This window comes from Hemitrygon akajei, chromosome 7 (genome assembly GCF_048418815.1).
Source record: "Hemitrygon akajei chromosome 7, sHemAka1.3, whole genome shotgun sequence".
Lineage (NCBI taxonomy): Eukaryota > Metazoa > Chordata > Chondrichthyes > Myliobatiformes > Dasyatidae > Hemitrygon > Hemitrygon akajei.
The window spans coordinates 115,411,819-115,425,061 of record NC_133130.1 but is presented as its reverse complement, the minus strand read 5'-3'; the positions used below and the strand labels follow the sequence as shown (position 1 = coordinate 115,425,061).

The window sequence follows — 13,243 nt, the reverse complement described above, 5'->3', positions numbered from 1 at the left end:
GTGTACTGACCTATATTTGAGCGGGAAACTTAAGGTAAAGGAACCGTTAGAAAGCAATGATCATAATATGACAGAATTCGCCCCTAAAATCTGATTCCTCAGTTTGCAGTGGAGTAAAGGGGATTACAGAGGCATGAGAGGGGAGCTGGCCAAAGATGATTGCAAGGGGACACTAGCAGGGATAACGGCAGAGTTACAATGGCTGGAGTTTCTGGGGGAAAGGCATGACAGTGATACATATAGGCACCTCCCAAAGAGGATGTATCTTGGAGGGAGGATGAGGCAACCGTGGCTGACAAGGGAAGTTAAAGACAGCAGAAAAGCAAAAGGGAGGGGAAATAATACAGCAAAAATAGTGGGAAGTTAGAGGACTGGGAAACTTTTGAAAATCAACAGGCAACCAAAAAAAGCCATAACCAGAGAGGAGAAAGAGAGAAATTGCCTTTCAACTCACAAGAGAGCACAGGCCACAAGATGGAAAGCGTGCACGGGAGCTGGCTGGATTTGAACTCAGGACCTTCCGCTCCAAAGTTCAACGCTGATGCCACTACGCCATCAGCCAGCACATGTAACAAGAGAAAAGATTAAATATGAAGATAAGCTGGCAATAATAAAAAGAAGATTTAAAAAGTTTTTTTCAGATACATAAAGAGTAAAAGAGAGACGAGGGTGGATATTGGACCATTGGAAAACGACACTGGAGAGGTAGTAATGGAGAACAATGAAGTAGTGGACAAGCAAAGGTTTCAAAGATACATTTAATGTCACGGAAATGTATATAACATACATCCTGAAATTCTTCTCTTTGCAAACATCCACGAAAACAGAGGAATTCCCCAAAGAATGAATGACAGTTAAACGTTAGAACCCCAAAGCCCCCCCAGCTCCCCCCTCCCTCGCGTAGGCAGCAGCAAAGCAGCGATCCCCCCTCCCCCACCAGCAAAATACATCAGCACCCCCCCAGCAAGCCCCAAGCGTGCAGCAAAGCATCAATAAAGAGACAGACTTGCAAAGACTATTCCAAAGACTACTCGTTCACCCGGTAATTCGACATACACGCATGCTCTCTCTCTCTCTCTCTCTCTCTCTCTCTCTCCCTCATAAGCCCGCATTGTGGAAGACACCGGCAGAATGTGAGTGTGTCAGGGGGCAGAAGTGAGTGTCGTTGCTATTACTAAGGAGAAGATGCTTGGGAAGCTGAAAGGTCTGAAGATAGTAACACCCCGGGGTTCTGAAAGAGGTAGCAGATGAGATTGTGGAGGCACAGAAGTGTATTGTCATGCATTTTGGTAGAAGTATAAATTACTTTCTAAACGGAAAGAAAACTAAAACCTCAGAGGTGCAAAGAGATTAGCGAGTCCTCCTGCAGATTCCTGAAAGGTTAATTTGCAGGTTGAGTCGGTGGTAAGGAGGGCAAAAGCAACGTGAGCATTCATTTCGAGAGGACGAGAACACAAAAGCAAGGATATGATGCTAGGCTTTATAAGGCATTGTTCGGCCCGCAGCTGGAGTATCATGAACAGTCCTGAGCCCCTTAGAAAGGATGTGCTGACGTTGGAGATGGTTCAAAGGAGGTTCAATGAAATTATTCCAAGATCAAAAGGCTTATCATATGAAGAGCATTTGAGTATGATGAGCGGTTTTGGGCCCCATATCTAAAAGATGTACTGGCATTGAAGAGGTTCATGAGAATGATCTCGGCAGAGAAAGGGTTAACGTGTGAAGAGTGTTTGATGGCTCTGCGCCCGGACTCACTAGAGTTTAAAAGAATGAGGGGGGGATCTCACTGAAACCTAGTGAATGTTGAAAGGCATAGATAGAGTGGATATGGAGAGGATGTTTCCTATGGTGCCGGAGTCTATGACTGGAGGGCACAGTTTCAGAATTGAAGGACATCCTCATCTATTTAGAGATAAGGAAAAATTTCTTTAGCCAGAGGATGGTGAATCTGTGGCATTCTTTGCCAGATGCCTGTGCAGGCCAGTTCATTGGTTGTATTTAAGGCAGTGATTGATGGGTTCTTGTTTATTCATGGTGTCAAAGGTTACAGGAGAAGGCAGGAGAATGGGGTTGAGAGGGATAGTAAATCAGCCATGATGGAATGGTGGAGCAGGTTTGATGGGCCGAATGGTCTAATTCTGCTCCCAAGTCTTGTGGTCATGAATGTTATTAGATAGCTTACCTTCATCTTTCATCTTTTCTCTCCTTACGGTCTTTGATAGTTGTCTTCTGCTGGATTTCAAAAGCTTCCCAAATGTCTAACTTTCGAATAATTAAAGCTAAAGGTAACTTTGCGAGGCATCATCGTCTATCCCAATCTTGTCCGTTCCTAGACATAGACACAATTTCCTTCAATGAGTAGCACTAGAGGAGCTTGTATGGCCCATTATGCCATTGAGGATAAAACAGTACAGTACAGAACAGGCCATTCAGCCCACGATGTCCGTGCTCACCATAATGTACGGAAGACTGTAGTCCAGGTGTAGATCGATGAGACTGGGCAGAACAACAGTTCAGCAAGGGCTAGATGGGCTGAAAGGCCTGTTCCTGTGCTGTAGTGCTCTATGATTATCTGCCTGCACATGACCTACATCTCTCCATACCCTGCCAGTCTGTCCGCCTCTTACTTACTTAATTCCATTACCCCTTCCGGGCCACAGGCCGCTGACTAACCTGCCAGAGCCTGTTGTCTTGGGCTTCTATTGGTATTGCTGTAGCTCTGGCTTTTTACTGGATCAGGGTGCTAGCCCCTTGCCCAATCCTCTTCCTTTCACAGCTGGGCTTGGGACCATCAATGGCAGCCTTAAATGCCTCTTAAACACCTCTATTGTATCAGTACCTCTGGCAGCCTGTTCGAATCACTTAACACACTGTGTACAAAAAAACTCGTCCCGTACATCTCCTGCAAAGCCCTAACTTGCCCTGCATTATGTGTAACTCCAGGTCCCCAATAAATCTGGACTCGTTGGCCCAGCACGATGTGTGTCTGGGGCGGTTTGGATGAGCGATAAATGCCAGCATGTCCTACTGGCCTGACGTCCCAGGGGCGGGTGGAAATTTCCTCCCAAAGTCTGTGGGTACAAAAATTTCCCCCTCAGTGTGTAAGACAATGACAGGTAGAGTGGATAGCAAGCGACTTTTTTAGGGCGGAAATGGCAATATGAGGGGTCATAACTTTAACGTGCTGGAGGAAGTTATATGGGGGATGTCAGAGGGATGTTTATTAACACGGAGTGGTGGGTGCATGGAACGCACTGCCAGGGGTGGTGGTGGAGGCAGATATATTGGGAATCGAAGACACTCTTACATTGACAAATCGATGATAGAAAAATGGAGGGCTATGTAGGAGGGAAGGATTAGACTGATCTTAGAGTAGGTTAAAGCGGGGTGGCCAACCTTTCACATTCCATGCATCAATTTTTTCATACACGAGTTCAGATGCGCCACACAACTCTTGTACCCCCATTCCATTCTTGTAAAAATATGTTATACAGACATATATAGCATTTTACATGATATATTGATTTAATATAAAATAAGATAAACATTACTTACCTTAATGAGACTTTTAACAAATATATTTTGTCTTCTTTTGATTTCTTCCTTTTTCTTAATCACATATTCTTTCTGTAACTCAGACCCAAGCACTAGCTTCAGTTTTCCTTCTGTTTCAGTCTGATGTTGTGTTTTATAGTGTCTATTAAGTTCGTGTCTTCTATTATGTGAGGAAAGTGTTTTCACAAACAATGCACAATGGTTTTCCTGACGGACCCGCTATAAATAAGAACTCATTTTCTCACTGTTCATTGAATTCATGCTTACTATCACTTTCTGCTTCTCTTTTGCTTGTTTTCTTTTGCACTGTGATGGGTAACTGAATGTAAAAACAAGGCTTAATTGTCGAAAAAGTACAAAACTGCAAATGTTCACAAAGGACGAACAAAGCACAACTCCGTAGCGCACGAGCGTCAATTGTAAGCTGACTGGAAAAAATCTGCAACGCACCGCTGGTGCAGACGCCTGGCGCCTCGGGATCAAACAAATATCAAACGTGTATTGAACAGTTATAGAACGACTGCAGAACAAAAGTCCTTCTTTCCTAGCTTGACTCGTTGAACATTTTTAAAATTGAAAACAGATTAGTGTGAAAGAAGATAACATTCACCAAAAGATGTGCACAAAATAATAAAAATCGCTGAAAATATTTGCTAAGTTTTGGACTTATTCTCAGTAAAACCCGTTTCTAGCTCTAAGCTACTTGAATTCCTGTTATAGATTTTTTTTCTACAAGTCGGTTTTTTTTTAATACTTCTTGCACGAGTAGGCTTACTTTTTTATTATTATCACTGGGGTGCAATGCGTCACTTTTGCCGCATGCGCCAGAGGTTGGCCACCCCTGGTTAAAGGGTTGACACAACATTGTGGGCCGAAGGGCCTGTACTGAGCTGTTCTGTGATGTCTGTACTCCATGTTTCCACACCTGGTGGCTCCACGGACATCTCTGCCTCTTTATGTCTCTCTTCAGCTTAAAGAAGATCCTTAAAACTTGTACTGTACCAATTACTCCCTCAGATTTAATATACCGACATTCCTGCGGGGAAAAAGAATGGAGGGCTATGTGAGAGGGAAAGTTTTAGATTGATCTTGGACTAGGTGAAAGGGTTAGCACAACATTGTGGGCCGAAGGGCTTGTACTGAGCTGTATTATTCTACGTGTGGGGGGGGGGGGGGGGGCGAGGGAAGACATTTCCTAGGCGCTCTACAAGTCCAAGTTGTTTCCTGACTGCCTGCTCTGTTGTCATCACAGGAGACAGCTTTGTCCGGCGCTGATTGTCATCCTGGGGAATCCCGTCCACGACAAAACCATCTCGTCTGCCCACGGGTGCCTCTTCGACAGAGAGTGAGGCCACGTTCTCCGGTGTCTCTGACCACGGCCGAGGCTCCGGCTGCTCGTCCCTGGCGCCGGCTCTCAGCGGGCCGGTGGCGCGCACTATATACTACATCGCGGTGGAGCTGGTGCGTCTGGTCGGCTGTCTGGAGTCGCTGAGGCCGGTACTGCAGTCCCTGTACCATCGGCTGCTGCTCTACCCACCCCCCCAACACAGGGTGGAGGCCATCAAGATTATGAAGGAGGTAATGGGGCATCGGGAAGGTGGAGGGGGCAGCGGGTTATGCAATGAATGCACTATCCCTATATCCATTCATTTCCCTGATTGTCACATGTACTGCGATACAGTGGAAAGCTGGTCCTGTGTGCTTTTCGTACATTACACAGTGCAGTGAGGTAGAACAAGGGAAAACAAAAAGGAATGCAGAATAAAGTGAGAGAGAGAGAGAGCGCAGTGCAGTGGGGACAATAAGGTGCAGATTCATAATGAGGTAGATTGTGAGATCAAGAGTCTATCTTATCATCCAAGAGACCCATTCAATAGTCAGATAACAATGCGGTCGAGGCTGCCCTTGAGCCTGGTGGGACGTGCTTTCATGCGTTTGTGTCTTCTGCCAGTGGGAGAGAGGGAGGGGTCTTTGATTTACCGAGGCAGCGGGAAGTCCGTGGAGGGGAGGCTGGTTTCCGTGAGGTGCTGAGCTGTGTCCACAACTCGCTGCGGTTTCTGGCAGTCGTGGGCAGAGCGGTGAGGCATCCGGACAGGGTGCTTTCTATGGTGCATTGATGAGGGCCGACAGGGGCCTCGTGAGGGTTGTACTGCTGCTGGAACAGCACGTTTCCTGACGTAAGCTGCTGATGTTAAACCTGATTCTCCACTAGAAGCATTCTTGGCCACGGTGTCTATGTGATGAAACGAGGACAGGCCATTGTGTTCTTCCCTTCCCGAAATGCGAAGCTGTTAACCCTCCCCCCCCCCCAACCCTAATGAGGTAGACAGGAGGCAAGGACAGCACCACCCCCCCCCTTCCGAAAACCGATGAGCTGCTCTCTGAGTTAGAGTTAGAGCAAAATCCAGCCAGGCAGTCGTCAGTGTACAGGGAGTAGAGGAGGGTCTGAGGGTCTGAGTGTACAGGGAGTAGAGGAGGGGGCTGAGGGTCTGAGTGTACAGGGAGTAGAGGAGGGGGCTGAGGGTCTGAGTGTACAGGGAGTAGAGGAGGGTCTGAGGGTCTGAGTGTACAGGGAGTACAGGAGGGGGCTGAGGGTCTGAGTGTACAGGGAGTAGAGGAGGGTCTGAGGGTCTGAGTGTACGGGGAGTAGAGGAGGGGGCTGAGGGTCTGAGTGTACAGGGAGTAGAGGAGGGTCTGAGGGTCTGAGTGTACAGGGAGTAGAGGAGGGGGCTGAGGGTCTGAGTGTACGGGGAGTAGAGGAGGGGGCTGAGGGTCTGAGTGTACAGGGAGTAGAGGAGGGGGCTGAGGGTCTGTGTACAGGGGAGTAGAGGAGGGTCTGAGGGTCTGAGTGTACAGGGAGTAGAGGGAGGGGGCTGAGGGTCTGTGTACAGGGAGTAGAGGAGGGTCTGAGGGTCTGAGTGTACGGGGAGTAGAGGAGGGGGGCTGAGGGTCTGAGTGTACAGGGAGTAGAGGAGGGTCTGAGGGTCTGAGTGTACAGGAGTAGAGGAGGGGGCTGAGGGTCTGAGTGTACGGGGAGTAGAGGAGGGGGCTGAGGGTCTGAGTGTACAGGGAGTAGAGGAGGGGGCTGAGGGTCTGAGTGTACGGGGGAGTAGAGGAGGGGGCTGAGGGTCTGAGTGTACAGGGAGTAGAGGAGGGGGCTGAGGGTCTGAGTGTACAGGAGTAGAGGAGGGGCTGAGGGTCTGAGTGTACAGGGAGTAGAGGAGGGGGCTGAGGGTCTGAGTGTACGGGGAGTAGAGGAGGGGGCTGAGGGTCTGAGTGTACAGGGAGTAGAGGAGGGGGCTGAGGGTCTGTGTACAGGGAGTAGAGGATGGGGCTGAGGGTCTGAGTGTACAGGGAGTAGAGGAGGGGGCTGAGGATCTGAGTGTACAGGGAGTAGAGGAGGGGGCTGAGGATCTGAGTGTACAGGGAGTAGAGGAGGGGGCTGAGGGTCTCAGAGTACAGGGAGTAGAGTCGGGGGCTGAGGATGTTTCCTTGCAGAGCTCCAGTGTCAGGGATGGCTGTGACAGAGGTGTTGCTGTTGATCAGCAAGTCCAGGATTCTGTTGCAGAGGGAGGCATTGGGTCCCAGGGTGCAGAGGTCGGTGATGAATTTGCTTGGACTGCAGAGAATCTGAGATACTTCTTGAGCATGTTGCCGGCATGAACAGTGTTCCATATATAACATATAACAATCACAGCACGGAAACAAGCCATTCCGGCCCTCCTAGTCCATGCCGAACTCTTAATCTCACCTAGTCCCACCTACCCGCACTCAGCCCATAACCCTCCACTCCTTTCCTGTCCATATACCTATCCAATTTTACCTTAAAATGACACAACTGAACTGGCCTCTATTACTTCTACAGGAAGCTCATTCCACACAGCTATCACTCTCTGAGTAAAGAAATACCCCCTCGTGTTTCCCTTAAACTTTTGCCCCCTAACTCTCAAATCATGTCCTCATCGTTTGAATCTCCCCTACTCTCAATGGAAACAGCCTATTCACGTCAACTCTATCTATCCCTCTCAACATTTTAAATACCTCGATCAAATCCCCCCTCAACCTTCTACGCTCCAATGAATAGAGACCTAACTTGTTCAACCTTTCTCTGTAACTTAAGTGCTGAAACCCAGGTAACATCCTAGTAAATCGTCTCTGCACTCTCTCTAATTTATTGATATCTTTCCTATAATTCGGTGACCAGAACTGTACACAATATTCCAAATTTGGCCTTACCAATGCCTTGTACAATTTTAACATTACATCCCAACTTCTGTACTCAATGCTCTGATTTATAAAGGCCAGCGTTCCAAAAGCCTTCTTCACCACCCTATCTACATGAGACTCCACCTTCAGGAACTATGCACTGTTATTCCTAGATCTCTCTGTTCCACTGCATTCCTCAATGCCCTACCATTTACCCTGTATGTTCTATTTGGATTATTCCTGCCAAAATGTAGAACCTCACACTTCTCAGCATTAAACTCCATCTGCAACGTTCAGCCCATTCTTCTAACCGGCATAAATCTCCCTGCAAGCTTTGAAAACCCACCTCATTATCCACAACACCTCCTACCTTAGTATCATCAGCATACTTACTAATCCAATTTACCACCCCATCATCCAGATCATTTATGTATATTACAAACAACATTGGGCCCAAAACAGATCCCTGAGGCACCCCGCTAGTCACCGGCCTCCATCCCGATAAACAATTATCCACCACTACTCTCTGGCATCTCCCATCTAGCCACTGTTGACTAGATTCCCTGGTTCCCTGGTACTGGTGCTGGTAACATCAGTGTGTCTTCTCTGCCCAAGGCTTTCCATCCCGGAAAGACTGTGTGACCAACAAGGGGCTGTTGCAGTGCCTCTGACTACACTAACGCCTGTCTGAATCTACCCACACAGATCCTCGGAAGCCCCCAGCGGCTGTATGATCTCGCTGGCCCCACTACGTACGAAGGGGAGACCAGGAGGCGTCCAGTCAGAGGAGGAAATCGCACTTGGATCTTCACAAGATGTGAGTCACCTGCTGAAATTTCCTTCCAGACTGGTCGGAGCCTTGACTCTGAACTCCATCGTATCCACCTTCCTATACTTTGCTGAACAAAGGTGTATCTGTTTGGATCTTGAAATTTTGGTTAGGTTCCTTCCTCACCTCCTCGCCTCTCCACGCTGCTTTTGCTTCCCCCAATCTTTCAAAAACCTCTCTGTCTCCTCCGTAGAAACTTCCAGTGATCAGTCTCCACAACCCTCCAGAGGAGACAATTCAGGGAAAAGACCATAAGACATAGGAGCAGAATGAGGCCATTCAGCCCATTGAGTCTGTTCCATCATTCCATCATGGCTGATTTATTTTCTCTTTCAATCCCATTCTTCTGCCTCTTGTCCTTAACCTTTGAGGCGCTCAGTATTTAAGTATCTGTCAGCCTCTGCTTTAAATATACCTAATGGCTTGGTCTCAACTGTCTGTGACAACGAATGCCGCTAATTCACCACCCTGGCTAAAGAAATTCCTCCTATGTGTGTTCTGAAGGAACGTTCTTCCACTCTGAGGCTGTCCTCTTTGGTCCTATACTTGCCCCACTGTTGAAACCATCTGCTCCACATCCACTTCATCCTGGCCTTTCGGTATTTGATAGGTTTCAATGAGAGCCCCGCCCCCCACCCCAGTTTTCTAAGTTCAAGTGGGTCCAAGCCCATAGTCATCAAGCATTCCTCATTCATCATTCTCATAAGCTTCATCTGGACCCTCTCCAATTCCCTTCTTGGATATGGGACCCAAAATTACTCATCATACAGCAAATGTAGTCCATCCAAAAGCCTCATAAATTCTCGGCAGGAATTCACTGCCCTGCTCGCAGAAGTTTGTACACAACTCAGATTAAGTGACTGCCCCCTAATCTTGTAACCATGCCCTCTTGTTCGAGAATCATTACTGGTGAAAACAGGTTGACCTAGTAATAAGTGTCACACAGCATAGAAGCAGGCCTTTGAACCTTGTGTGTACCTGAACTGGTCTATTGTGCCTACATATCCAGCTAAACCTTTCCTATCCGTGTACCTGTCTTTTAAACATTGCAATCTACCTTCTACCACTTCCTCTGTCATTTCATTCCATATAGTCCCCATGTTCTATGTGGGAAGTTTGCCTCTCAGCTTCCTACTCCGTCTTTCCTTTCCCACCCTAAAACCTACGCCTTTGAGGTTTAGACTCGCCTGCACGGTTAGTCTTTTTGTTATAGAGTCACAGAGCGCTTCAACATAGGCCCTTCAGCCCATCTAGTCTGTGCTGAACTATAATTCTGCTTAGTCCAGTCAAACTGTACCTGGACCATAGTAATCCATGTTCTTCCCATCAAAATTTCTCTTGTGTTTCTATTGAACTTGCATGTGCCACTTCCACTGGCAGCATGTAGTACTTGATCTTGGCCACAGGGTGTTAGTGGGTTTATTAACCTGGACTCAACACTGGCTCATCGGTACAGAACCATGCTGACACCTGTGAAGACATGCATGTCATTGAACATAAGACTTGGGATGTTGTGTTGAAGTTGTACAAGATGTTGGTGAAGCCTAATTTGTGAACATTTCTGCTACCTACCTACAGGAAAGACATCCTTCAATAAGTTTGAAGGAGTGCAGAGCAAATTTGCGAGGATGTTGCCGGGAATTGGGGACCTGAGTTATAGGGAAAGGTCGAAAAGGTTAGCACTTTGCAGGTCAGGCAGTGTCAATGGAAATGAGTATACAGTCAACGTTCTGGCTCGAGATCCTTAAATCAGGATTTTGTGTGTGTTGTTCTGGATTTTCACCATCTACAAAATCTCTTCTGTTTAGGTTAGGACTTTATTCCTTGGAGTGCTGGAGAACAGGGGAAGATCTTACAGAGGTGTATGGAATTATGAAGAGTATAGATAGGCTTTTTCCCCTGAGGTTGGATGGATGAGGTCACACAGAACTCTGCCAAAGTCTTAGGCATTGTAGAAAACAATTCTGTAAAACAACGATGCTTTCAAAAATAATGAAATGAAAAGTTTCTAAATATCAAAAAAAGCTATAAAGAGCAGTAAACAGTAAAAAAAAACTAAATCAAATCAATATTTGTTGTGATCACCCTTTAAAACTGCATCAATTCACTTAGGTACAGTGTCGTGCAGTTTTATAAGAGAATCGGCTGGTAGGTTGCTCCAAGCATGTTGGAGAACTTGCCGCAGTTCTTCTGCAGACTTTGGATGTCTCGCTTTCTCTGTCTCTCCGGGTGATCCCAGGCAGGCTCGATGATCCGGGCTCTGTGGAGGCCACACCACCTGAAACCACATATAAAAAAATCCAGCATGCCTACGACTTTTGCTCAGTACTGTATGTTTAGGGTGCAAGGTGAGATATTCAAGGGAAATCTGAGCAGAAACTTAGAGGGTGGGGAGATTGTGGAATGAGCTGCCAGTGGAAGTGGTAGATATGGGTTCAGTTGTACCATTTAAATGAAGTTTAAATGGGTACATTGATGAAGGAGTATTGCGGACCATGGTCTAGATGCGGGTAGATGGGTCTCGGCAGAAGACAGAGATTGCATTTATCAGCACTTGTTCTGTAGCTTTAAATTCCTTTACGATTCAAGAGTTTGTCCAGATACTATGCGGATGTTGTCAGACCCTGCCCCCACCACCTCCTCACACAGTGCGTTTCATACTCCAACTAAAGGATTAAAGTACCTCTATTATCAAAGAGTGTACGCGGTATAAAACTTTGAGATTCATCTTTCCACAGACAGCCGTGAAACAGAGAAACACCATCAAACCCATTCAAAGAAAACATCACACACCCAGTGTGCAAAAAAAGGCAAATCGTGCAAATGTCAAAGAGAGAGAGGGAGAGAGAGAGTGAGAGAGAGAGAGGGAGAGAGAGAGAGTGAGAGAGAGAGGGAGGGAGAGAGAGAGTGAGAGAGAGGGAGGGAGAGAGAGGGAGAGAGTGAGAGAGGATGAGAGAGAGAGGGAGAGAGAGAGAGTGAGTGAGAGAGAGAGGGAGGGAGAGAGAGTGAGAGAGAGGGAGGGAGAGAGAGAGAGTGAGAGAGAGAGGGAGGGAGGGAGAGAGTGAGAGAGAGGGAGGGAGAGAGAGGGAGAGAGAGAGAGGATGAGAGAGAGAGGGGGAGAGAGAGAGAGAGGGGGGGAGAGAGAGAGGGGGGGGAGAGAGAGAGTGAGAGAGAGGGAGGGAGTGAGAGAGAGAGGAAGAGAGAGAGAGGGGGAGAGAGAGAGAGAGAGAGAGGGGGAGAGAAGGAGACCAGTCAAGCACAGGCAGATGGTGCTGAACACCCGCTCACCTTCAGTTCTCATCCTCATTGATTTCAATCTTGCTCAATGCTTTAATTGGCAAGATTGGTGAGAAATGGAGACGCCCCATATCCAGGCTACTTAGTCATACAGTCTGATTGAAGCCTCATGAACTCCTTTGGAGACAGCAAAACACCAGATCGAAATCACACCACCAAAATGTAAACCATGGGTGCTGATAGAAGTAGAATCACATTTGAAAGAAGAAGTAGTTTTGGGAACTTTCTGAAGGATGGCATCTTTGGTTGCATTATTTGCAAGTGCCATATTCTTCATAACCACCCTCTGGGTGAAAACATTCCTTATCTCCCCGCTAACCATCTTACTCCTCCGCTCTCTGATTGTGGATTCCCCTGTCATGCGGCGTGAGGGAAAGCAGGTGTGAAAATCTGGAGCAATAGGGAGAATACTGAAGAACCCAGTAGGCCAGGCAGCATCTGTGGAGGCAAACGGTGTCAGTTGGAATTTTGGGTTGGGGGTCATAGTTCACTGAAATGATGTCAGAGGTAGATAGGGTGGCACGCTGGACTTCATCAGTCAGGAAAGCAGATGCTCGCTAGAATCCGGGGCAACAGACAAACTGCTGGATGAACTCCTTGAGTCAAGGTCATGTTGACGTTCTAGATCATAACCCAGCATTACGTGCTAATGCATGCTTTTGACCCAAAGGTTTCCCTCCTCCCAAAGAGACTGGCTGACCTGCTGGGTTCTTCCAGAGCATTGTTGCATAGCATATTGATGTTGGGAAGTTATGCTTCTCCCCCACCCTCCTCTCTCTTATCCCATCCTCACACCTGTCCTCACCTGCCCATCACCTCCCTCTGGTGCCCCTCTTCCTCCACCTTCTCCCATCGTCTACTGTCCTAGCCAATCAGATTCTGTCTTCTTCAGCCCTTTACCTCTTCCACCTATCATCTACCAGCTTCTTACTTCAACCCTCTACTCCTGCTGTAGGAAAGATGTTATTAAGCCTGAAATAGCACAAAGAAAATAGACAAGAATGGTGCTAAGACTTGCAGGAAGAGGAAGGGCACGCTAGGGTAGGAGACTGTGGATTGGAGTGACCATAGTCTAGAAACAGTGTAATTACAGGCTGTGGATTGGAGTGATCGTAGTCTAGAAACAGTGTAATTACAGGCTGTGGATTGGAGTGATTGTAGTCTAGAAACAGTGTAATTACAGGCTGTGGATTGGAGTGATTGTAGTCTAGAAACACTGTAATTACAGGCTGTGGATTGGAGTGATTGTAGTCTAGAAACAGTGTAATTACAGGCTGTGGTTGGAGTGAATGTAGTCTAGAAACAGTGTAATTACAGGCTGTGGATTGGAGTGATTGGAGTCTAGAAACAGTATAA

The 13,243-nt window shown here is 47.2% G+C and overlaps 1 protein-coding gene across 1 annotated transcript in view; it reads left to right on the top strand.

Moving 5' to 3' along the window:
• arfgef3 (ARFGEF family member 3) overlaps nt 1-13,243 on the top strand; it is a 443,098-nt gene that overhangs the window by 285,260 nt on the left and 144,595 nt on the right. Inside the window, 4 exon segments of the mRNA XM_073051808.1 lie at nt 4,808-4,879; nt 4,881-5,133; nt 8,467-8,542; nt 8,545-8,578. Coding sequence (XP_072907909.1) covers nt 4,808-4,879; nt 4,881-5,133; nt 8,467-8,542; nt 8,545-8,578 — 435 coding nt within the window.